The 26,402-nt window shown below is 42.8% G+C and overlaps 1 protein-coding gene across 1 annotated transcript; it reads left to right on the top strand.

The window, feature by feature from the left end:
- The first annotated feature begins 184 nt into the window (after positions 1–184).
- CAPN3 (calpain 3) lies at positions 185–22,932 on the top strand. The gene is made up of 23 exons (XM_088520465.1): positions 185–554; positions 5,023–5,092; positions 5,238–5,356; positions 5,553–5,686; positions 6,129–6,297; positions 6,938–7,078; positions 9,229–9,312; positions 9,701–9,786; positions 10,578–10,655; positions 11,123–11,283; positions 11,913–12,082; positions 13,913–14,121; positions 14,790–14,826; positions 15,775–15,789; positions 16,899–17,000; positions 18,012–18,089; positions 18,950–19,007; positions 19,606–19,670; positions 20,454–20,522; positions 21,113–21,191; positions 21,970–22,086; positions 22,374–22,432; positions 22,828–22,932. The coding sequence occupies exons 1-23, from the start codon at positions 261–263 to the stop codon at positions 22,852–22,854; spliced, it is 2,421 nt and encodes an 806-aa protein (XP_088376591.1). The 5' UTR covers positions 185–260; the 3' UTR covers positions 22,855–22,932.
- Positions 22,933–26,402: the final 3,470 nt, after the last annotated feature.

The raw sequence follows: 26,402 nt of genomic DNA, 5'->3' as shown, positions 1-26,402 counted from the left end.
CCAACAGGTTATCTTGCGCCATAGCAGCGAATAAAACCGATTTCTTACAACAAAATAGTGTCTTTCAGGAGGATGCACAAGCTGCACAACCACATGGAACTTTGTTGCCTGCACATTTGATTAGGCGACTTTCAACGGAAAGGAAACAGTTTTTACAGAGCAACTTCCTCTTTTTTTTTTTTGTTTTTCCTTCTCTCAAATTTCCTTCCATTTTTCAAGATCTTGCTTTCTTTCAACAACTTGCTTTAAACTTGATTCCCATGCCAACTGCCATCAATGCCGCGGTGGCTCAGCAGACGGCTGCTGGGTCACTTCCCAGCGCTACCGTTAACCACCCAGTTGAAGGTCCAGGTGGGGGTACGGGAGGGATTTATTCTGCCATAATCAGTCGCAACCAGCACATTATCAGAGTAAAGGAAAAGACCTATGAAGAGCTTCACAAGAAATGCCTGGAGGAAAACATTCTCTATGAAGATCCTGATTTCCCACCTAACGAGACCTCCCTCTTCTATAGCCAGAAAATCCCCATCAAGTTTGAATGGAAAAGACCCCGTGTAAGTAAACTATGTGTTGAGTGCCTTCTATTTTATGGAAAACAAAGTATTGATGCTGAGCATGCTTGTTTTGCAGGAGGGGGGAAGAAACTAAGCTGTAAGTGCCTTAAAGTTCCTTGAAGAGCAATCTTTGGAGATAATGAGCTAGACTGAGAATGGTTGGAAGGAATATATAGTGACTAAAATACAATGAAAAGAGATTGAATGAAGTATGTAGAAAAAAAAAGAGAATGAAATTGCATTGACCTCTTTGGTGATTTGTAATTTACTTGTCCTGAAGCTGCCAAAGAAAAAGTTATTGCGCTGTAACATGTTCTTGGGCACTACGTTTTTCCACTTATGTCTTCATTATTCTGCTGCTTTCCTAATGCATGAAAGCGGATTACATTCTGAAACATGCTTTTGTACAGCTGCTCTTCATTCCTGACATTGCTTGGCTGACTTACCTCATTACCTGCTCACCAAAATCATGGGGGTTATAATCGCTATGAGAACAGATACCTGTATATGAGCGCCCTTCCTTTTCCCTATCTATCTTGTGGGCATTTTCCCACCCAGCCTCCCTGTGTTTGCCCCCCCTCAGCCTCTCACTCGGAGGACTTGTCCTTCGCTTCCCCATCAATTCTTAGTCCTACCACAAAATGGGCTCTTCTCTCCTGTCGTCCTTCCCACCAGTGACTCTCACGGTCCCACTGCCCCTTGTCTGGCATCAAGGATGTGGTTTGAGGAGCTTCCTCTCTCTGACGTTCTGGCTGCCTTTTCTAGATTTGTCAGTTCTCCGGGAGTGAAATCTCTGCCCCAGGCCCTACGTTAATGAGGCTAGATAAAGCTAATCCAGGAACTGCCATAACAGAAGATGGCCACATGCTGCTGTTGCAATAGCGACACGTGCAGCGTGTGGCTCTTAATGGAGCAAAGGGACAAATCAAAAAGAGCATGAGAATGTGTTGTCCCAGTTTGTGATGTCTGATGCAAGGGTCTAAGTCAAACACTGTGAGATAAGGGAGGCCCTGGGATACACCTGCCCATGGGTAGCAGCTCTCCCTAAGGTGTTGGAGCTGTTGGCATTTCCACCTTAGAGAGGGTGATGACAGAACTAGGTTCCAAAGAATTGAATCAAACGTAGCAGGAGAATTAGTTTTGCAGGGACGTTAAAGATGTGTTTCCACGTTGACCCGGTGCATCCGTTACCACAGGTCTCTGGGAACACGCAGCGGCCGCGCCCGCCTCAGGGCGGGTACGTGCTCCGGCACATGGCCACCTGCGGCCCCTGCCTTCGCACCATCACGGCTGCCTCAGCTCCCGGAAACGAGCTAAAAGGAGCAGCGAGTCAGGCACCCATGAGGGGAGGGGATTTCCCATATTGCTAGCGGGTGGAAAGTGATAGTGGAGTGGACAAATGCCAGCGCCCTGGGGCAAACAGACCATGAGTGTGTGCATGGGAAAGCACTGGGAGAGCAAAAAGGCACAGTGTAACTTCACCCTTGTCTGAAATAAGTGGGCATATGTGAATCAAGCCATTAGTTTAGAGAAGGTCCATCCATCTAGGTCTCTACCTCAAAAATACTTCTTTAATCTACTCATAAAGTCAACTCTAAATTGAACCAAACTTGAGAACTCATTGTAAAAGGAAACAGTACCAGGCAGTTCTGAAAGCCCTGAGAAAATACCTAACCCTGCCTTCTTGCTGAAGTCATTCCTGATTTCCGCTGTATGATGTTTATCTCATAGCCCTGGAAACAGCAGATAAACAAATGCAGACTGTGACATAAAATCCCTTGGTTCAAGCAGAGTCTATCCCTGCCTGCCTGTGGCACCTGGGGCACTTCACTTGGCCAATCCACATCCCAGCTTTCCCTCCACCACCTCAGACTGTCACATGAGAACATAGAATATATGAAAGATTACTGCTAGCCTTAAATGGATGTTACTTGTTATGGCAAGAACGCCCATGGGACTGTGGAACGAAGGCTTTCCTGCGAGGGAAGCGCTGACCTCGCTGTGAAATACATTGCTGAGATGAGGACAGGTGTCCCACGTCCCAGCCCCAAAGCTGCTCCTCGCTCTCATGTCAGCTCCTGCCAGCTCCTAACTCGGGCATCACTGCCAGCTGAGGGCGGGTCCTCTAACGTCACCGCTTCCCGGAACGTTTGGTCTGCGCCCAGGGCACAAGGTCTGGTCTTGTGCGTTACCATCAGGACGGCTGTAAACCTTGTCACAGCGGTGGTGGGGGGGTTGTAATTCTACCCTGCTGACTGCCGTACCATGCCATGAATGCACAGAGGGGACCTCGTAATACTCAGTTCAGGCAAAAGCCAAGCGACATCTGTTTTCCCCAGAGAAGACTGCGGGATTCATCCAGTGTTTCTGTTCAAAGCAGCAGGGAAAATAAATCCCTCTCAGTTGCTGCATAGTATTAAATCAGCCACCAGTCCATGGAAGATGAAACTTGTTGGGCTCATTCTCTTCTAAACCAGGTTACAATCAGCTGAGCAACAGACTGCGTTGAGCTTCCTAGCTAATTCAGCCTCCCACACCTATGCTTCCTGTGGGAGCAAAGTTCATCTCCTTCTCCCAATCCACCACACTGAGCAGAACAGGCTTGGATCCTGGATCTAGGCAGCTACAGGCAATTCGCCCCTATTGAGGCATTCCCAAAAGCCTGCTAGAATTCCCTCTGTACGTCTAAGTGACACCCAGAGAAAACAGAGATGTCCCAAATGCATGGAGATAGATTCAGAAAAGAGAAAGGAAGGTCCAGTATATGTGAAGAAAATCACTGCTCAGTTCAAACCTAGCATAAAATTATCTTTTTCATTAAAGAGAGGCCCATTTACTATGCAACTCAGTTTTCATAGAACTCTTTTAGAGCTTAGCTAGTCAGTCTTTATAAGACTCTGGAGTATTTGCACACCTCATACGCAAGAAGCACAATACATACAAAATGAGTGACTAAGTTTTCACCTGCCCTCCAGCTAAGCACGCATGGAGGACCCTAAGGGAATGGTAGTGTAACACTGCACGTGAGAAGGTTGCCAAAGTTTACATTATGGTTTATCACCTGGTAGTGATGACAAGGTGTTCTGAAACTGTCTTTTTGCAGTGCATTGAATTAGGCCATAGGGAGGCATTTTTTCCTATTGAATTTGCAACTCCTATCGAATGTACAAGTTTCCTGTTGAAAAAAAAAAAAAAAAAAAAAAAAAAAGGGACTGCTAACAGCTCCTATTTAAATTATGGAACATTGCTTCCCATTAAATTTCAGATATGAGAAAAGGACTTTAGTATAGTACAGTACAGAGCAATAAGAGATCCTCCTGTTTGGAGGTAATGACACTAAGAGATTAATGAGAAGGCTCTGATGTGACACTGTCCTTTTGAAGGCTCCATTGCCATTCTCCTTGCTCACAGCATTACCCACCAGATTGGATGGCTTCCCTACAGGGATATTCTCCATAACCAATGTCAACATACATTTAGTATTTGGAAGCACTTAGACATCTAACTGCCTTCATCTAAAATACATGCTGAATTTAAGAGCTTTTTACTTCAGCAGGAACAGGGTTGAGCTAAAACATACTGTTGATGCATATTGATTAAGCTAAAATGTATTGTTAAAGGTGAAAACACAATCCAAAACCTTGTTATCTCACAGACAATTTCCAAAAGGAACATCAGGAAGAGTATTTTCAACAAAGCGAGTGGGTAAAGCATGAAGGCGTCTCATACAGCTGCTCTGGCATGGCTAAGCCCCACAACAGCTGACTAAGGCCTGAAATAACAGGAAAATCTCACTCAAATAAGATACTGCTGCAGGGAGCTGGAAGTAGGTCTCTCTGGCTGTACAACTAATAATTACATCAAATTGAAAGCTCTACTGATCACTGAGGAGCAGCAGAAAGCAGGCTCAAGCCAAGTGAAATAATCAGACCTGAAACACAGGTCTGGGAAAATCCATGGCTACCCTGATGACATGCGATAGAGGCTTTAGACAGCAGAGGCAGTGCCAGCTGTTCATATTGCCATGTATTCGGCACTCCCAAGTAATTGTCCCATGTTCTTCTTCCACTCCAGAAAATTTAATTCTTGGGTTATAGTTTGTCTTTTTCTCCATATTTGCAGTTGCTCAAAAATCTGACCCTCAGGTTGCCATATCTTTGTTATCCTCACAGAAAATAGGTCCAAAGTCAAGTGCTTTCCTCCCCCCCCCCCCCCGCCCAGTATTTGAACTTTTGGCCCTTTTCCCTGAGGGACAGGAAAAAGCAGGGGCTTTTTTTCCCCCTCTCTACCAGGGTTGGATGGGGATTGCCAATAAAGGTGGTTGTTTCTTCTTCTCCCCACCTGATATGTTAAGGGAACTCAGTGGAAACTCAGGGAACTCAGGAAAACACAATGAAACTTTTTCTTTTTTGGGGGGCGACAAGATCATGATGGTTATTTTTACTGTTCATCTGTTTATGTTTTGCAGGAAATCTGTGAGAATCCTCGCTTTATTATTGGTGGAGCCAACAGAACAGATATTTGCCAAGGAGAATTAGGTAGGAAATCTCACTTCTAGCTCCATTTTACTTATTTCAAATCTGCATCATCACCTAGTACTTACTTAATTTTTCTCTTGTTCCCAAGAGGATTTTTGGAGTCCTTTGCCCCCTCATTTCACCTGCCTCTTCTGCTCGTTCACAGGTGACTGCTGGTTCCTGGCAGCCATTGCTTGCCTGACACTGAATAAAAAACTCCTCTGCAGGGTCATCCCTCACGACCAGTCCTTTATACACAACTATGCCGGCATCTTTCACTTCCAGGTGAGTCCCTCCATCTACGCAGAAGCTGCTGTGACTGTAGTTGCAGTCACACTGCATGTTGCTTTGCAAGGGGACAGGGGATGTGTTATAACGACTCGAGCATCACCTAGCTCTGGAGGAAGAGCTCTGAACACCCAAGATACAGAAGAGGCAGGCAGGAGGATCCCAGGAGGTTTTTCTGTTTGCCCTTACACAGTTCTGGCGCTACGGAGACTGGGTGGACGTCGTCATCGATGACTGCCTGCCCACCTACAACAACCAGCTGGTCTTCACCAAGTCCTCCCAGCGCAACGAGTTCTGGAGCGCTCTCCTGGAAAAGGCCTACGCCAAGTAAGAAATCCGCTAGACTAACCACAGCTGAGGCGGTATTTGGGGAGGTGATCAAAGAGCTACGTATTGGGCTGAAACAGGCACTGCAAGGGGCTCCGAGGAGAAGCACTCTTTTTCACAGATGGCTTAATGGCTTAGAATGGGATAAAACACATTTTCTAGTTTAATTTACTACTCACTCCGAGATCTACATCTGAATCTCAGTATCTTTTTTTCTTTTCTTTTTATTTAAAACATGTGCAAACACCATCTCTTAAACCTTTACATTTTAGGTCTACCAAAAACTATGGATTTTTTCAGCATGTATGTATTTATGTGGGTATATAGTATTTATGTGGGTATATACACATATGCACACACAAGACTAATATATTAAAGAAATGTGTGCGTGTGCATATACACACACACACACGATAATTTTATTTTCCTTTCTCTTTCCAAGACTCCATGGTTCCTATGAGGCTTTGAAAGGGGGCAATACCACAGAGGCCATGGAGGACTTCACGGGAGGAGTGACAGAGTTCTACGAGATAAGAGATGCCCCAAAGGACATCTATAAAATTATGAAGCATGCGATTGACAGAGGTTCCCTCATGGCCAGCTCAATTGATGTGAGTTAATGTGAACCCTGTAGATGAGCCCTAGCCTTCGCAAAGGAGATAGACATTTGCTATGCGAACTAAACCAAATAATTCTAACATGTTACATATATTTGATTGCTAATGGAGGGGTCTATCTAGAACATGGGGGAAGACTTCAGTGGAAGTCCCTCACTGGCAGACAGCAAGGGCCAAAAGGTGAATTAGCAGCAGCTGAACATGAAGGTGGGGGAAAGAGGGAATGATCAGCAAAAATAGCACACATTTAATTGCTCTAACCCAGTAAAATTAGTACTATGGTTCTGCAGCTCTATTAACACAAAAATATTCAGGTAAAGATGCTAAGAGTAATGCAAATGCTTAGAAAGCTGACCTTCACTTCCCTGCATGGACCTAGAATATCTCCATTTACTACACCTTATTCAAAAAGCAAAGTAGTAAAGCTAATTTCAACACTAGTTATGAAGCAGGACGTTTCAGTAAAGGTACCAGAATAACCAGTGCTGTTGACTACTGTACATGAGCGTGGTTCATAAGGAGAGAAAAGAGAAGTTATCCTGGCTATTTTTCACCACTCTGATCTTTCCTATATTATTTCTCCTCTTTCTCCCTGTCTCCCCTTTCTGCACTATACTTTTCTCCTCTGTACCAGGATAATTTAGGCTTTTCCTATGGATCAGCTCCTCGCAGTGACATTGGGGAAATGATTGCTCGAATGGTGAAGAACCTAGAAAACGCACAGATGACCCAATCTACCGCGGACTACCCGGAGACGGACGAACGGCCAGCCTGGGTTCGTATGGCTCAGGAAGCAGTTGACTCCACAGATTCCACTGCATTTTTGTCTCTACCCAGAGCATTAGAGAAACATATCACCTATGTTTTTAAATCCTTATTTCACTTCACTGAGTTATCCACACACACGCAAGATCTGCTATTCAGGAAGCTATTTGAGTTATGTGTAAAAGGACTTCGGTCCTTTAAAACACAAGGACTAGTGCACTCATCCAGAAGGTTTCATTAAGACTTAGACCAAGGGCTGTTGGCTTGTGGCATAAGTTTTCCAGAGCTTATTCCAAAGTGACATATTTTTGTTGTTCCCGGGAACAGGAAGTGATCAGCAGCTTTTAACAATTCTTTTTCTTGGAAAGTATGGAATGGGGAAGAAAATTAAAATACTAAGAGAAAAACATCCCAAGGTAGTCAGGGAGAAGCATCTATAGCCTTCACTCCCTTCACAAGAGAACTTATTTTGATACCTAGAGTATTAGAGAAGTTTGCCCACAAATGAAGGGGAGTCTGGTCTTTAGATGGGCTTGGAGAGGGGCAATCCACAGAGAAAGGCAGAGAACTCCTTTACGACTATCAAATAGTAAATTCTTTGGTTAAAATACATGATAAGGAAAAGGGGAAAATATCGAAGATTACAGTCACAATACCCTACTTCTGCCTGCTGGAATTTCTTCATATCTAGAAAATGTAAGAAAGTAACATTAGAACAATTAAAAGAAAAATCTTATTTGGAGAAACCTGAAAACTTCCAAATATGAGGAAGAACATGTTGTCCTCTCCCTGTCAGACAGTTGCCATACTCTGCCCTTTAGGGACACACCTTTCAGAGAAAGAGAGCTACTTTTTGCCTTTTACAGAGAAAAAGAAGAAATTACACCACCTAAAAATTTTGCTTATGCAAATTGTCTTCCTCATTTTCAGCAGAAACAGTTATTTTCCTCTTTAAAACCCCATTTAGTCTTCCTAAAAAAACAAAATGATGTAATTCTTTGGGAGAGCAAAATACAACTGTTTTGATTTGCAAGCATGACTATCCAAATCACCCATGTTTTGGCAGTAGCTTCCTCCCTCCCCAGGAACCAGTCATATTTTTTATAGTTTGCTGTTCCAGTTGTACTTGTTTTGCTGTTTATTTTTGTTTATCACCAGAAAGTCCCAACTCTTAAAGAAGAGAGGTGGAGAGGGCAGACTGCACTCCAGAGAAGTAGTCTGGGGTTAGCAGCAGCAGGAGAAATTAATATTCATAAATTGATAAAGAGTGGAAGGGTTTCTCGTAAGTAATGAGGATGACGACTTGAGAAGATACGAAGAAAAAAAGAAAGCAGATCTGAGGTTATAGGGAGAAAGGGCATAGAAATAGGGAAAACAAACAAACAAGCAAGCAAAAAAAAAAAGAGACAGCCAGCAGATGTTTGGATGTGATCCCTCACTGTACAAGGTGAGAACATAGCTGCACAACCTAACTCTCCCTGTCTAGCCCTACCTCTGTCGCACCCTCAGCTGAGTCAAAGGTGGATGAGGGAGTTTCCAGCAGGACTTTGCCGTCATTTCTCAGGGACATGATGCAGGAGGGGAAGTTTCACAAATCACCCACACACACATTAGTGTACTGGGGCTTTGCCCTCTCCCTTTCCTCAGTAAATCCCCCTCTGTGTATTGTGGACTGTATACATCTATCTTGCTCTCAGTTCTTTGTCCCCCAGATAAACAGCATTTGCAGATTGGCAAATAAAGATACATCAGAAGTAGCCCTTTAGAAAGACAGTGAACGTATTTATATACAAGTAGAAAGCTGCAACCTTACTGAATATCAGTTGGTAAAAGATTTAATCACAAGAATTATATTATTTATGGAATAAAATGTACATCCCCACAGGAAATGGATTAAGAAAATAGTGTAAATTAGTAGGAACAGTATATGAAATAAGGTTTTCTAATGCTGTCATACACTGCTGTGATCATAAGGGTCATAAGGATGAAAGAAGCATATTAGGTGTTGATCAGTTGTAATGTTTCTGGCTAATAGAAAAAAAAATCTTGTTGTCCAACCAGTGTCTCCTGCCTGCAAAAACCCTGGGTGGTAACAGTTGCCTTAGAGCAGCTGTCTGAGCGTCACGTGCCTCTAAGTGGTTCTAATTCTGTGTTTAACAGACTATCATGCCCATGCAGTATGAAACCCGGACGGCTTGCGGCCTCGTCAAAGGCCATGCCTACTCTGTCACGGCGGTGGAGGAGGTATGAACTGTCCCCTTCCATTGGGAGTTGTGGTGTAGACTGGCCTGGCATTGTGCATGTTAAGCTGTGAAGAAGAAATGATGAGCTTAGGGAGCAAAAGTCTTATTTAGATAAGAGAAAGCTCTGTGGAAAATCAAAACTGTCGAAGTTCCAGCTCTGTGGGGAAAGGGATGTTCCATCATGGTCTGCTTGGGTGAAGGAAACCAGCACAGCTGGCTGCTCTCTGGTCCTACAGTCCTCCAGCTCACAAGGAGCAGGTCAGGCCAGAAAGCAGCAGTCACAACTGCCCAGGCAATCAGTATCAGCAGTCTGACAGACAAAGTTTCCTATTGAGCCTACTTTGCATTAAATAATTTAGTTGATCCTTGTTGCTTTCTTTTTCAACTAGACAACATTTAAAGGGGAGAAAATAAGGCTGGTAAGGCTAAGGAACCCCTGGGGACAAGTGGAATGGAACGGACCTTGGAGTGACAAGTGAGTAAAAAGCATGGCTAGGAGCTCAACGCACTTAGAAAGATAACAAAGCAGCTTTATTTCCCCTTATACAGATTATGTGGGACCCTAATATTTAAGAAAGGGGTATGTGAATAGTCTTTTCTGTCACTGACACTTTGAAGTTAGTGCTATTTAGCGAGTGTTTAGCTGAATCTCTAAAAGGACCAAACCAAAACAACAAAACACTCTCCCATCTAGAAGAGATGTTAGGGGGAGGTTTAATCAATGGAAATAATGAGAGAACCCAACTCACTGACACAGTCAGATTTTACTGACCAGCAAGTTCTGTAATGTCCCCTGTTCAGAGAAAGATTGACAGAATCCTTTGTCCAGAAAAACTGGAAAGAGAGAGATGTCAACTCACAGGCAACTTTTTGATGAAGTTTCTCACCTGGTTTTACTAAAAGGACTTTTGATAGATATTCAGCTCAGCAACCAGAGTCTGTAAGTACCTTCCAAGCTAAAAAAAAAAATTAAAAAAAAATAAAAAGAAAGAAAAAAAACACAACTTAAGAGATCTCAGCCAATCTGTAAGTGCTAAAAAGAGGAAATCTGAAGGGAGGGCAAGGAGGAACAGGAGAGTGGTGATGAAAACCTTTTCCTTTTGGGCATGTGGAGAGGGGTAGCACTGAAACAAACATTTGCAGAGCTCTCAGAAAAACAATTTACGGCTCTAACAAGATGACTGTTGGCTTTCCACATCACAAGGCTTAAAGAATAACAATTTCAACTAAAATTATGTATTTCAAAACTTTTTTGTTTTTTGGCAGATCAGAGGAATGGAACTTAATTAACGAATCCGAGAAAACCCGCTTGCAGCATAAGATTGCAGAAGATGGGGAATTCTGGTGAGAATATCTGTCACAAATTTTGTGTTTTACCAAGAAATACACAACTGTGACTGACAAAAATCAGTGCACCAGTTAAATCTGTTCACACCACTGCCATAATCGCTGTCCAATCATCCCCCGCTTCTCCCCCTCCATAGTCGCAAGGAGACCCACTCCACAGTACCCTCAGTTTCCTGTTAGGGTGTATTGAGTCCCATCATCACAGTCCTTCTAGGCATGCCACACTTCCCTGTGTTCTCCTTCTGGAGTACCAGCCAGTCGCAGGGAGGAGGGCAGCAAGCATCGAACTGATTGGGAGCTGTACACATGTTAACTGTCCAAGAAATGTGATAGAAAAATGATGCTCGCATTGCAAACTTGCCCCGATGGGTAGCTCTCCTCCCCTTACTGCTAACCAGGAAATGTGCAGACTCCTGCCTACCATTCACACCCACTTGGATTCAGTTTCCCCTCCATTCCTCTAGGATATCCTTTGAGGACTTCATGAGACACTTCACAAAACTTGAGATCTGCAACCTCACACCTGACACCCTGGAAGCTGATAAGCTCCAGACCTGGACTGTGTCAGTCAACGAGGGGCGCTGGGTGAGAGGCTGCTCAGCTGGAGGTTGCCGCAATTACCCAGGTGAGCAACGTAAGGCAGCCCTGACAAAGATTCACCATTGTTCAAATAGCTCATAGGGGCCCCAAATGAGATAAATATATCAAATTCACTCTACAAGCTAGGTTTTGTTTGGGAAATACAACTTCTGCCAGCTTTGGGTCCTTTGGAAGTTCGTTAGATGTCAGTTCTTCATTTTCAGTCCTCTTCTGCTACCCAGTTTTGTCATGCCTAAACAGCAAAAAGCAGCTGCTGCTGCAGGTCGCAACAAGACACTCACATTACAGAACTGGCTAAGGTGTTTCCCAAGCCATCCTGGCACAGAAGGTGGGAAACCTTGCTGCAGGGCCCAGAGTGGGAAGACACAAGAAAATATATACCCTGATAAGAGAATTGTATATGACAGTCTAAACCAAAGATGTCTTGCAAAGTAGGTAGATGAAAATCATCTGGTATCGTTTCTAACAAGAGGCTAATTTTTGTAGAGGCTAGACCTATATAACACATGAACAGGCAGAAAGATGATTAACCCAGTTTTAACTTCCCCTCAAGAACCACAAGTGGAGGACATTGAATGTTCTCTTGACAATGAGCAATATTAGAAAACTGAAGTTTTACGTATTTGCTTTGGGGCTGTTGGTGGGATTTCACAGATACATTTTGGACCAATCCCCAGTATCGCTTGAGGCTCTTGGAGGAAGATGATGATCCTGAGGATGAGGAGGTTGTCTGCAGCTTTCTTGTGGCACTGATGCAGAAAAACAGGAGGAAAGAACGCAAGCTGGGAGCCAACCTGTACACTATTGGCTTTGCCATCTACGAGGTACCAGCACTACCCAGACTCTCCCCTGTGGTCACAGACCCCAACAGTACACATTTTCCCAGTGATCAAATCAATTCAGCCTGACTACCTGACTTCAATTTTTGCTTTTCAAAGCACTCAAGGGTAAACCTGGAAGAGAAATTCCAGGTTTGGTAGCCACTTAGCCCATAGTGATCTCAAGATTCATCCCACCTGGAAGCAGCAGGCTTTTATAGACACTTTATGTCACTTTTTAACATATTCTGCCCAATATGTTCTTCAGTCACCCATTCATTCTTTCTGAAATTAAACACTGCCTTCATAGAATCATGTAAAATTGGACAGCAGTTATCTATTATTGAACAGATGAGGGCACATTCAGGACAAATCTCAAGTATAGTCAGTTTGCTTGATTCTTTGCAAATGTTTCTAGCTCTAATCGTAATAGATCTTCTGTAGAACTCAAGAAATCTGTAAAGAAAGGGAGAAGTTATATAGAATATTTCTACAACTGGGTGTGTTCTACTGACTGGCCACATGCTCAGAGGTCTGTGAGCAGCCTTTTATGTGATCTTCCAAATGAGTGGAGTCAGCTAACCCTCCTGACTTTCTTTTTTTGTTTGTTTGTTTCTCCCTAAGGTGCCCAAAGAGGTACGAGCAGAACGGAGGCAGAGTTGGCATCTTGCTGTATACTCAGATAGTGTTACTGTTGTGCCTGTCTGTAAGTCAGCTGGAAACTGTCCAGTCAAGTTTGTTGTTTTAGGGATGCAACAGAAATGAAATTGTTAATCCTCCCAATTTGAGTGTTCATTAGTAATATTTTGTGAATTACTTTGAATACCCTGTCACTCACAGCTTGCTTTCGCCTGCACCTTTTCCTCAGTTCTTTGCTATTTTATATGTAATCTGGGCATGACTTTCACGTAGTGAGCCTGGATCGCAGCATACAATGTCAGCTCTTAGATGTTACGCTCCAAGTTTTGCAACAATATCACATCAAAGCTATACTACCTGAAAAATGTAAGGATACCTGAATGGTATCTTTACTGGCTGTCTTACAGCTGGTTATTTCTGCATAAAACAGTTAGCAAATGTTTGTAGCCCACAATCCCAAACTCCATTTTCATATTTGAACTGAAACAAAATTTGATGATGATCACCTATCTGAAGCTGACCTACAGTTCATTTTTTCCTCTCCCCCACCAAATCAAGGGAAAATTTCCATAGAAAACAGTTTCACCTTTCCGTGTTGTCTGTAGGAGTTTGCATATATCACTCTCTGCCATACCACACTCAAAAGACAGGGAAGCTCAGCTGAACTTTGGTCACATAGAGCTAAAAGAGTCAGATTAAATCATCTACATGGCAAAAGAGAATTGCCTTAAAAGTAAATGTGATTTAAGTTTTTTTGTTATTGTGCTGACAAGAGAGAGAGAGCCTGTGAAGGCCTCACTGTATTATACATCTTGTTGAGGCCCTGTCAGGGCACAGCCTATCTCAACTCCTTCCTGAGGAAAAACCTACAGGCAGGAGAGGGATCTGCAAGGAAATCCCAGATCGCTCAGTGCCGCCTGGTCACTGCAGAGCCACCTCTCAACAGCACGAGGGACCTGCCAGCACTTTGGGTGGGCCCTCGTGCAGCCCTCAGAAGCCAACTGAGCCAAACCACTAGAAAACTTAAGTATGAAGGACTCCATACTGGTATTCAGCTGGTTGTCCCAGTCCGCTCCCTGCATGCCAAGCTGCTGTTTCACTTGTGTTTTCTGTCATGATTGTGTGCTGCCTGCATGAGGAACCACTTAAGGAACGCGTAAAGCTTTGCCCAGACAGATCGACCCCTTTCTTCTGCAGATGCACGGTGACAAGCACCACTTGCAAAAGGATTTTTTCCTCTACAATGCCTCCAAAGCTAGAAGCAAGACATACATAAACATGCGAGAAATCTCTGAGCGCTTCCGGCTGCCACCCAACGAGTACGTTATCATCCCATCAACGTACGAACCCCATCAGGAGGGAGAGTTCATCCTGAGGGTCTTCTCAGAGAAGAGAAGTCTTTCTGAGTAAGTTCCAAATCCATTTATCTGCCCTAAAAGGAGGGAATGAGCTCACTAGTTGGCCGTAGCCAGGTCCCAAGTTTTCCACACGGTGCTTTTATCTCATATGGTGTTAGAAACTCAAGCTGCAAATTCATTTCCCGGAGCCTAAGAGTGGGCTTTGGACCGTCTCTGGAGAAGGATACGGTGCAGGATATCCTTCGTAATCATGCCCTTTGTAGTTTTTATGACCATGAAATGTTGCTGCTTCTCACTGTGTGCCACTAACTGAAGCATTTGCCAGGCAGATCATTGACCCAGATCCAACTTCAGTCGTGAAGGAAACACACAAATAATTATTTCTTTTCTCTCCTGCTCTTCTAGTGGGTTCCCAGAGCTCAACGAATTGGCAGCTAGCTTCCTACTTTTCAGGGGCCAACAGCCCCCACCTTTCCCCCCAGCTATGAATGCTCAGAGGTGGCAAGGCAAGGATGCAAGCCAGGCAGCCACTCTCCTGGAGGTGATTCTTGGGATGCTCAGCTCAAAGGGAACAGATATGCCCAGATTTTGCAGCTGGAATGCTTGAAAGCCAACCCAAACCCATGGGCTGTTTGGAAAGTTCAAGTGGCTGCTTACAAACAACAAATGGGAAAAAAAAGCCACTTTTCTGATTTGTGCTTTCTGCCTTCTTCTAGGGAAGTTGAAAACACGATTGAAGCACAGCGCCCATCGGTGAGTACTGTCCTGTGCCTCTTCTGCATGTGAATAGTGGGAGAGAGGGGAAGGACTGTCACATCTACCAAAATCCCCAGCAAGAAGCCACTGCAGCCACATGACACTTCCATTATCAATAATACCCATGTTTTCTCATCAGAACACTTCTACTAACATTTGACTATATGTACATTACTTTATTATTTGGATAGACCAAATAGCATAAATAAGCATTTCTCTTGCCTTGGTTGGTTAAGGGTATTCTTATTCTGGAAAAGGCCTCGCCTCCAGGGTTTAGCTCTCATCTAATAACAAAGTATCTTATTTTAAAGGATATATTTTCTGGAAATGGGTCCAGATCATAATGTGATGCTAACTAGCATCCATGAGAAACTCTAACACTTTGGCCTGAGTTTTAATATACCTGTATGAGCATATTAGTATATCACTATAATTAGTCTTGAAGAAAATAAAAACCACACACACACACACAGAGGGAAAGCTCTTGCACAAGACAAAACACCATTAAATCTTGCTGAAAGTGCTTCCTTTCCGTCTTTTTCCCATTTGCTGCCACAGTAACAACAAAACAAACAAACAAAAAACATACTCCCCAAATTAGAATTTAATTGGCACCTGAATAAGTGACCCTGTCTTGCTGGGAGAAAGAAGAGTAACAGAGGTAAAGCAAAAATCAGGATTTTATCTATGTGGACAGTGGTGTAGACAAAATAGGGCACTCTCTGATATGGTTCTGTTGTGCCTATCTCTCAGTATAGGATTTCTTTATGGTGTATTTTCCCCTCAATTTTTCAGATTTGAGAACTATATGAATGTACGTGAATAGGAAAAATAAATGCAAGAAAGAAAAATAGCACTTTACTATGTACATACATACTCTGTATGATCTGGCTGAAATCTGCAGTTCTGTTTGTAAATACTTTTTAACACTTTTTTCTTCTACAGAAGAAAAAGGGCAAGGTGGGTATTTGGGCAATGTGCAGAGTGCTAGCCTGGAAAAGAAAAGAGCATGAAAGAGCATGTGCAATGCATGCAGCAGGAGCTGAGATCTCTCTGTAATTTGTATTTTCTCTGCACTGGGAAATGGATCTAGTTCATGAAGGACACCACATGAAGACTGTTTGCAGGAAAAAAAAAAAAAAAGTGTCTTTTTCCCCTAAAATAGCTATAGAATTTCTCTCACTCTGGGAAAAGTGTTAACCTTTCTGCTTTATACAACCCACTTAGCCATCCCCAAACTTACTCCGAGTGCACAAGTGAAATTATTGGCTAGAGAGAAGGACACAAAAAGCCCCCCCAAGGGCTTTTCTCCTTTGGGGAGAAAAGGGAGAAAAAGGGAAAAGGGAGGGGAAAAAACTTCTCCCAAGGGAAATATTCTGAAGATCAACGTGGCCAGCTCCATTTTGGATTCCTCTTTCACTGGTACCCCTCATTGTCCATGTTTCATGGACAGATCAGGACATGGTCTTAAAGCAGATCAGCACGTGAAGGGATCCAGAAAATACAATCAGGCATTTTAATCTCAAGATTAAAATGACTGATTCTAATTAATACTATAGGAGCAGATATTAATGTCTTGTGCAACTTTCCTTGCTTTGAATATACTAAAGCAGACTAATTGCATGCAGCTCCCCACAGCTGAGCACTTCAAGAACCAACATAAAGAAATAACATAAGCTTTACAGAGTTAACAAGCTCCTTTAGAAATATAGCAAACTCATATTCTGGGTTCTGTTTCTCTTTAAGTGCTACTGTCTTTCAGTGAGAAGGGCAACTTTTTGTTCAAAAATAAAGAAAAAGTGAAGTTTCATTTGCCACTTGCTTCTTGGACAGGCAGACTGGATGTCCAAGATGCTGCAAGGTGTTTTGCAGCTTTCTTTCTAGTATGAAGAAAGGAATAGTTTGAGTGATCCCTTTTTTGCAATTCCAGCTGCAGCTCTTGGGTGCCTGCTGGGGTGGGAGCTGCTGAGCATGCACTTGACTGCAGAGCAGGAGGCCCAAACACGACCTCTTGTGTAATTTCCACTTTCATCTCTCCCTCTCTTTTGCTCTCTCCTCTCTTTTTCCAGCCTATCATCTTTGTTTCTGACATAGCCAACAGCAATAAGGAGCTGACAGTGGATGAAGACTTGGGCAAAGATGGTGAAAAAAAACACATAGATGAGAAAAAGGTCTCTGCAGCAGCTGGCAAGGCAGAAAGCAGCATGGTCTGGCTAGCATGGCAGAGCACAAGGGCGCGAAGAAGCATCCTTAGATATTTAACTGCTTTGCATCAAATCTTAACATAACTTGCATTAGTTTTAGCTGGTCCTTGGACTAGCTAAAACTGTAACATTTTAGAGCGCAGAGGAGACCCTCCCTTCAGGTATTTAAGACTGGAGGATGCAGTTGCTTGAAAACATCTCCAGGTTGCCCTTGTTTATATAAGGGTCCAGAGTATGAGAGATCCCTTCTCCAAAGAAGGGATGTTTCTCTGAAGCCAAGCCATGGTGTTTGGAGCTGTGGTTCATCGTGTCCCTGCATTGCTGCTTGGCTGCCAGAGCATGTGCGTGGCGAAGCGGGAGCTGTACCTTAACCTGCTAGTGCACTTAGGCAAACAGAAATAAGAATTAAGCCAAGAATAACTTCCCCCACCCCGCTACAAGTAATTCCTGTAGTTAATTATAACTTAATATAGGTCTTTTTTTCCCCATACAGTTTAGGTATGGGCCTTGGAGCGCAGGCTTGCTCTTTGCATGTATCCTACAAAGAGAAAAGTGGTGAAAGTCAAGCAATCTGGGCTATTTGTCTTAAGAAAGGGACACTCTCAACTCCCCTAGTCCTTCTGGTCAATTCACAGACCAAATTTTTCTTTTCTGCTCTAAATTTATTCTTTATGATGTTATGAAACACAAAATGAGAACATAAATATCCCAAAGTAAAAGCAAGTATTTAGGTCTTTTCCAAGAGAAATGAGAGCAATAGGATGAAGTTAAAAACTCAGCAGTCTCACCGAGAAATTCATTCAACCATTTACTGGAAAAAAAGCAAGGAGAAAAGACCGGGAAAATGACACATTCCTCTAAAGAACTCTGGTTTTGCTAGAAGGTAGTTTTGGAGCTCGGGTGATTGAGCTGTCTGGCCCCTTGGACTCCTTTTTCTTTTCCCTGGGGCTAACATTGCATCTTTTCCTTGTTTTTCAGCGTGCTTCAGGAAAAGCTCGGGAGGCGAGCGAAGAGGAAAACCAGTTCAGGAATATTTTCCGACAGATTGCAGGAGAGGTGAGTGCTCAGGCAAGCCCTGCCTGTGCCCTCAACCCAGCCCAGCCACAGCAGCTCCCTGCTGCTTCATAGCACTGAAACACTAAAGTTCTTCACCACGTTTCCTTTGAGATTTCAGACTAAGCAAAATCAAATGAAAAAATAAATCTAATCAAGTACACAGCTGTCTTCCAACACACATGTAATTGAAGAATCACAGCAGAACTGCTTTTTCACTGCGTACAAGGAAGCTGCATTTAAATTGGCTTTTTCCTTCCCTCACGACTACATGAGGCCATACAGGATTTCTTGAACAACTTTGCATCACGTAGAAACAAGTTAAAAATAAAATGATCTCCAGTATATGCTTAATTAGGAAAGTTAAATATAGAAGCAAATCTAAGAATGTCATAACTTAAGAGATGGGTAAGGGTAATAGGATACAGAGATTTGCACATTTGGCTATTTGGCTCACATGGTGGCTTGAAGTTACTGGTTATTGTAGTTATAATTTAATAAACCACATAAAATAGGCTTGGCAACTTTAATCTTATTGCCTGAAGATGCATTAATTGACTAATGAAAGCCTGATTAGCTTTGTTTCTTCTCTGGTCAGCAGTTTAGCAGCAGGATGATTGACTGGACAAAGAACAAGCTGTGTTCTCACTCCTAGTGAGGGGCCTCCCCAGAGCCCTGCTGCAGCCAAGGGAAAGATTTGAGCCAATATTTCTGTGAATACAGACTTCCCTCTAGTTTAAAGCACATTCCAGACTGAAAAGTGACTAGATAAGACCTCATTCTTTTAGGATATTCACCCACTAAAGGATGTGCTCAGTAATGAATGGTGTAGCTAATGGTCTTCTCCCCACATTTCTCACCAGGACATGGAGATCAATGCTGAAGAACTCAGGAACGTTCTCAACAATGTTGTAAAAAAACGTGAGTTTCAGCATGTTTTTCAATACCTCTGGACAAAAATCTGTGACACGGAGCATTTGCCCCCTCTCACAAGTTGCACTCAAAGTACTTAGGGCTTCAAGCTCACAAGTTTTAGTTACACTTCCATGCAATCCTCATCTGAGGCTTTAGCAGACTGGTATTTTCAGAGAGATGCTGGCTACAAGTGATAACAGCCTCTTCAGTGAGAAGTTGATAAGGCAGAAAGGAGCAAAAGCTTGTTGAAAGCATCAAGCAGGATAATACAAGTAATAATAATAATAATAATCATCATCATCATCCTCCAAAGAAGAGGCAGACTTTTTCCCCTCAGCCTATTGACCCTGAGCTTGCTTAGCTACCTAGAAGGTAACACGAACTTTTCAAGAAGCTTTCAGGCTAAAATTGTACATAACACTTCAAAAAAGTTCAGTTCTAATTCACAAGTAATAATTAAAAGCCTTTCTGGATTTATCTCCCACTCATTTCTTGAAAGATGAAGGAAATATATTTAGTTCTACTTTGAGGACAGCCCTACCTAGGAGGAAAGAGCCCTTGCTGACTTGTATGATCTCTTCTCAGCTGCAATTGTTTATTTCAGATAAGGACCTAAAGACAGAAGGATTTGAACTGGAATCCTGTCGCAGCATGATTGCTTTGATGGATGTATCCTTTTCCAGCAAAAGGGGAGTGTTTGATACCACTCAACCCTTATTATTCCTCATGTCATTCCTTTTCCTACACACACTTGTCATCTCAGCATTGACATAGGTGACAAATGAAAACATCTCAAAAGAGAGAACTATAAAATAAGTACATTAATGTCACCCTCCCTTAGTTATCATCTACTGGCTAGCTCACGTACTAGAGCATAAGAAGTCTTTTTTTTAAGCCTATTTGAAATATATGCAGGTGTTTTTTTTTGCCAACAAACTCTGTGCACTTCTCTCTTACATTTACAATCTATAATATATTCTACTTTGAAATTAGCACGCGGGCACATTCAAACACAATCAGAACAAAACTGGAACTACAACCTAAAACCTAAATGTTTAAGCACATTTTTAAATAGTTTTAGACAATATTTTCCTTATTTTTGGTTTCATTTTAAGCAAATTAGGAGGAGCTTCCTTGTAGGACAAAGCTCAGCTAAAGCTTCAGGGGGGTAACTTCATACCTGGAGGCATTTGGAAGGACCATCCTACTCACATGCACTTTACAGTAACTAGAGGATCAAAAAAATCTTTCCTTCACCACAGGCTTGCTTCTACACAAGAAAATGGTGCTTCACACTCTCATAACAAACACAATTCAAATTTGCCAAGGTTGTTCACAAATGTTTTACTACACACTTCAGCCAGCTCTTAATTCTGCAGAAGTCTTGACCTAGGCTTCACATTCATCCCTTTAAAATATATATATTTTTTTACCTGAACATTTGCACCACAGACAGATGGCTCGGGGAAGATAAACTTCGATGAGTTTCGGCACCTCTGGGACAAGATTAAAAGCTGGCAGGTATTGCAGAGTTATCACAGTGTTACTCTTCAGAACTTCCACAGTACAAAAGCTTGTGTAGGAAAACAAAAAAAAAAAAAACAAAAAAGCAAACCAAAAAAAACCCCTCCCCACACCCACTATAATAACACAACAAAGATAATACTTTAAAAATTATAAATAGGCTTTTAAAAAGAACGGCAATGACTTTCCCCATCCTACTCACTGTCTAAACAAACAACCCAGATCTCTAAAGCTCCAGTGCTAACTCAACACTGCTGTAAGGATTTCTCCCATCAGAACTTATTGGATACACATGGGATTGAGGAACAGAAGGATGGGAACTAGATCCAGGCCTCTCAAATGTCTTAATTATGACAGTCAAGAGAGGGGATTTACAACATAATCTCTAGTCAAACAAGGAGGGTCTTTAAGCAAAAGAGCCCTTTGCCTGTCATAGCATAAGATTCAGTAATTACACTTTGGGCCTGTGCTAACACCCTCGATGTCCCAGTAGGAATATAAGGCAGATGACAAAACCTTCTAGTGCTTAGGGTGCGTATCCCAGTTCTTACTTTTGATGGACAACACTTTTTTTGTTGTTTTTCCAGAAAATTTTCAAGCGCTATGACACAGATCACTCTGGAACGATTAACAGCTACGAGATGCGCAATGCAGTCAATGACGCAGGTACTTGCCCCCGTGGGCCATACCCAGGAGTTGCGGAAGCAGGAGGGGGGAGATGAAGGCAAAACGCCATTTTGGTCACTGTTACAGAGCAGAAATGGGAATGTCATGCAGCCCTTGAAAGACCCTAGAGAAATTCCAAAATCCACTTTTTTTTCCGCCTGGACCAGAGGCTCTTTTAAATATGCAGAGCACAAGCATTGTACATTTACTAATCATATAATCTTCTCTCAAACACTTTGGTGCACTTGCTTATGTAGGTGGTAGGCTTCCCATAGCAAATTTATCATCTCCTGTTTCGTTATTCAGGAAATCAGGAGCTATAAACTTGTGTGCGGTGCTTTCAGTGTCCTTTCATCTTCTTTGGTATCTTGGTACATGAAACAGTTACCAGTGACAGCTCATTGAGGAGTAAAAACAGAAGGCTATGTTTTACTTCGCAAAAAGTAACTGTTCTTCATTAGTCTGCATTTGGACTCTAGCAACAGGAAAAAAGAAAACACGGGTAATTTGTATTTTCCAGGCTTTCATTCTCACCAGGAATGTCAGGGTAAAATAATTTATTTCAATAGCTCCTGCCCTGAACACATTTTTCAGTGAAAAATCCTAAATCCAGCCTCAGCACTGCAGCTTAGAGCCCACGCATGACCTCGCGTCCAGCCAGCAGTGCCCACATCATGGCAGCTCCTGTGAGCAGCCAGGCGGCGCGAGGGCAGGCGAGGCCTCCCGGCGCCTCCCTGCAGCTGCGGCCCCGCTGTGCCCCGTCTCTCACCCTCCGCAGGGTTTCGCCTCAACAACCAGCTCTACGACATCATTACGATGCGCTACGCCGACAAGAACATGAACATCGACTTCGACAGCTTCATCTGCTGCTTCGTGCGCCTGGATGCCATGTTCAGTGAGTGCCTCTCCTGGTTTGGATGCCCTTCTGCTCTCTCGGAAATACAGTTTTGTAATTGATACACCAAAACAACCCCATATCCCTCTTCCCTCTCCCTAAATAAGCCATTCCTTCAATATTAGCTAAAGAAAAGCCTAACAGAAATACTTGGTACCCAAGAAAACACCTATCTGCACAAGTCTGCATGGCACATGGGGAGCATGATTTGCTTTGCTCTGTGATCTCATCGTTACTCTTTGCAAGCACAAGGACTCAGTCCCTGTATTTGTCTCTCCTTGCTTTAGGAGCATTCCACGCCTTCGATAAAGATGGGGATGGAATCATTAAACTCAATGTCTTAGAGGTAAACAGTCTTATTCCAGTATTCCTAATACAATGTCATGGTACTAAGTTTTGATCTTACTATTCATTTCATGTGCTCTTCAGAAGCCTATCAGAGCTGGCCTGAAATTGTCACTCTGTTGCTATGAGTTCACAAAACCTGTCAAAAATGTTGCTATTGATTTTTTTTCATGGAAAATATACATATGTGTGCTCTGCCAGCTATGGCTGCTGTGCAGCACAGTTGGAAGGCACACAACAGTCTTTTCATATTATCGTTAATGTCTTTCAAAAACGTTTAGAGAGTTCTTTCATGAGGCAATTTAATTTAACCTACTTTAAATGTGCTAACTTGTAATGGAGGTCGACTTAGCTCTCCTGCTCTGTACTCCTCTTAAATTCCAACCTCTCCTCCAGTGGCTGCAGCTCACGATGTATGCGTAACGTAAGGACAACCTCAAGGTACCCGCTCTGTGTGAGCAGCTCCGCTCCTCCCCACACGCAAATACCAACCTCCACCGGCGCAGACTTCACTTATGGAGCTGAAGAGCATTATCTTGACAAGAGACAACCCAACTCCTGCAGGAGACCAGCACTCCTGTTCTGTAATGACTTCTGTATCATCTCCTGGTGGTGTACGGTGAGCAACAAGAACCTGCTTATGACAAAGTTAGACTTTCTCTGCATGGTAAAGTCACGGAGCACGTGCCACTATTCTGCTGAGGCTGGAAACTAGGAGCCTTCTGCAAGGCTGGTACAAAGGCAGGGCTGGAGCTGTCTGAACTGTGAATGCTTTTAGTACCACTTCATCATCAGCCGTATGGAACTTATTCTGATATTGGTTCAATGACTGTAGCCTCTTCCCAACTTCAGCTGAGCATTTCATGTGAAGTTGTAATAAATCTACATTAAAATTATGCATCCCAATCATTTATGTTGTTACAGATGTGTCTATGTGAGCGAGTTGATTTTCTGATACAGTAGAAACTTGGAAGTCAGGCCAAAGAAACTGCTCTCCACATAGATATTTAAAATTTCGGCTAGTGCCCCAGGCAAGTGTCAGAACTGAGAAATTACCTCTCAGACACTTAATATCTCAATACTATCTCAATTACATATTGGGTTTTTCTTTTAACTGTAACTGCTTTTTCTGTAAGATAGAGAAATTGATTTGCAATTCCAGAAATAGAACATCTCTTAAGCCAGAGTCCTATTTTGTTGGAAGCAGTTTGGATGAAACGATGAAAGTTAACAGTCGGCTTTAACGTCAAAATATATTTTACCTATTGCCCAACTAGAGTCACTTTCTTTCTACTGGCTATCATTTAAAAGCTCAGCTTTCTCACAGCTTAGTGAAATGCGTGTCACACTAGATTCATCAATGCTAGGTTTAGAAGTACAATTATCACGTCTTACTAGTGCAAGGTCTTCTCAATTTCCATGTTATTAATTTGAGGAATTGTGTGCAAGTCAAGGCCGGCTTAAGATTTTTTTTTTTTTTTGATAAACACTTTTTGCCCCCTGCCTTCCTACTCCCAGCCATGACCTGAGGATCTTCTACAAAGTGCATCTACCTGTGCGGTTTAATCACTATCTCCCTCCCGGCAGCAAGTCACTGTGTGTCACTCGGGAGGCGCAGCTGGAGGCACAACCTGCATCTTCCCTCTTGCACTACGTTGTCCTGAGCTGCTCCTGGGGGAAGCGGGAGCTCGCAGGGCTGCGCGCGGCGCTGGAGACAGGCGCGGGATCCACGGCCTCCCACGTCCTGCCCGCTCTGCCAGCCCCCTTCAAAACACAAAAACCCAGAATGCAGTCAAGTTCTGGAGAACCTTACTGAACACTTATTCTATTCACAACAAAGAAGAATCAGGCTGACAAACCACATACAGAAGTTTTTATTTTATTTTTCTTTCTTTTTTTCCTCCGGTGTAAAGTTTCATTATTATGCTTGCAGCCTCGTAGCAAAATGAAAGAGGAAAACATGGTCGCTCTGCGCATACGTTCTACACAGCTTAAGTTATTAAATATTCAGTCACACTGTTTTATTCCACTTTCATTCTTCAGAAAGATCTTTTCATGCTTACAGCAAAATGAAACCGAGAAGCTGGCAGGTGCATATAACGAAACATTACCTACACAGTTTGCTCTTCACTGTCACTAGTAAATATTTTACAAACAATAGCCAAAACCGTTTTCTTATCCTTCCTTACATATTCTGCAACTCTGGACAAGGGACCATACAAATCCTGAGAACTGGGATCCATCTGTACCTGGGTTTCAATTAAAACAGAAACAATATTTTCTCAAAACTACATGTTTGCCCTTGGTAAGTTACCATTTATTGCAAGTTAAGAGTTTTCCAATACTGTTTATCTTGATCCAGCAGTAAGAGAGTGTATAGTCTGAAAACGTGCATTTAAAACTGCACTGCTGCAAACGCACTGCAGAACCAAACCCCTGCTATTTTGTAGTCAACTCATGCATCTTTTAAACAGGCTGCCGCCCACACAGAAGTTACACCAGGTAAACAGAAGCTGGGGTATTTAATGCACCTTTGTACCAACAGATTTGACAGCTTTCCCTCCCGCCCCTTTCCACACACAGACAAGGGGCAGGCAGCTTTGTAGCAAAATGTTAAAATACCCCTTGCTGACCACAAGTCACTAATGCGTATCGGGAGGGGCAGCAGTACTGCACTGTCAGTCTGCCGTTGTTTTTCATTGTTTTGAAGAAAAAAAGAAGCAAGAATCTAGACCAAGATTATGTCGGCATTACCCCGTGATTCCAGGCACGTGGGGAAATTTGGTGGTGGTTCTCACATGTTTGAAGAGAAGGACAAAACCATTTCGAGTAACTCATGGCCCACTCCATAGCATAATGCTATTAAGTGCTCTGAGCACTTAATATGCACTAGGGAAGGTCACAGTGTAGTTAAACACAATGTCAGTACTGCTAGGGGGAAAATGGTGACCTGCAGCCAATACAACTGCTATTGTAATCAACCATATAACCATACAACCATATACTAAGTTCAGAGCTCAGTATTCAGTATTTGAGTAATATAAAAATCTCACAAACTTCAGCTAAACGCAAAATAACCCCCCACACTTGTAGTCACTCTTCCACTCACAACATTTTACTTGCACAAAAAACAAAACCAGGCTTGAATATAGTCTTCAGAAGTGCAGTATTGCTTTCCCCACAAATACTACTCTTTCCAAAATTTAGAAGAACTTCCCATTCCCCAAGTTACTCCACTTGTTATCTGACTGGAGGTATATCAGAAGGCAGAACCCTAATAAAGTGGCAAGACTGGCGAGGATCTCTGATCAATGGCTACGAAGCCAAGGCCTTAACTTGCCAGCTGTTCTTCTGCAATTGCCTCCAGATGAAGGGCCCTTAACGAAAGCTGCGTGCAATTCCAGCTGAACAAACAGGAGCTCCAAGTCTGGAGTATTTCACGTCTGCAGCACAGCTTTCGAGATGCCCTCAGGAACCATGCAGCAGCACAGCAGCCAATTTTTATACATACTCGTCCAGCTCTGCAATTCCCCTGACTCTTACTCATTCTAAGATTCTTCTTAAGATGCATCTGATATGACCTGCCAAGTAACAAAGGCAGCGCTGCTGAAGCTGGATGTCAGAAGTCCAGCCTTAAGGGGGAGGATTGTTTTCAAGGACAGATAAGGAAACATCTTGGATACCTTGAAACAGACTACTGGAAAGGGAAGCCTGCTTTTACTGACTAGATAAACCCTGTAAGCAAACAGGAATGGAAATAAAGTGTAATAACTTTATCTGTTATCAACACTGAATGAGAAAGACCTCTACACATTCCTGAATACACTCATCAGCTGAAGGAACACGGAGAACAGCAAGGAAAAAATAACAAAAATCTACTCTCACACACCAGCTTCCAGCGTTATACAGACACTCCACATGCTTGTCCTTGGAATACACAGCTCCACACCTTCACTGCAAGCACAGCTACG

Source organism: Tinamus guttatus, unplaced genomic scaffold (genome assembly GCF_059628265.1).
Source record: "Tinamus guttatus ecotype Peru unplaced genomic scaffold, ASM5962826v1 Tinamus_guttatus_pri_ptg000089l, whole genome shotgun sequence".
Classification (NCBI taxonomy): Eukaryota; Metazoa; Chordata; class Aves; order Tinamiformes; family Tinamidae; genus Tinamus; species Tinamus guttatus.
This window is presented reverse-complemented; position numbering and strand designations above follow the sequence as displayed.

What these genes read in the sequence shown, in the direction of transcription:
- CAPN3 (XM_088520465.1), top strand. Translation starts at nt 261, where the DNA reads ATGCCAACTGCCATCAATGCCGCGGTGGCTCAGCAGACGGCTGCTGGG. An exon ending in AGGTTGCCGCAATTACCCAG is followed by an intron (nt 11,284 to 11,912) that starts GTGAGCAACGTA and finishes GGGATTTCACAG; the next exon opens with ATACATTTTGGACCAATCCC. An exon ending in GAGAAGAGAAGTCTTTCTGA is followed by an intron (nt 14,122 to 14,789) that starts GTAAGTTCCAAA and finishes GCCTTCTTCTAG; the next exon opens with GGAAGTTGAAAACACGATTG.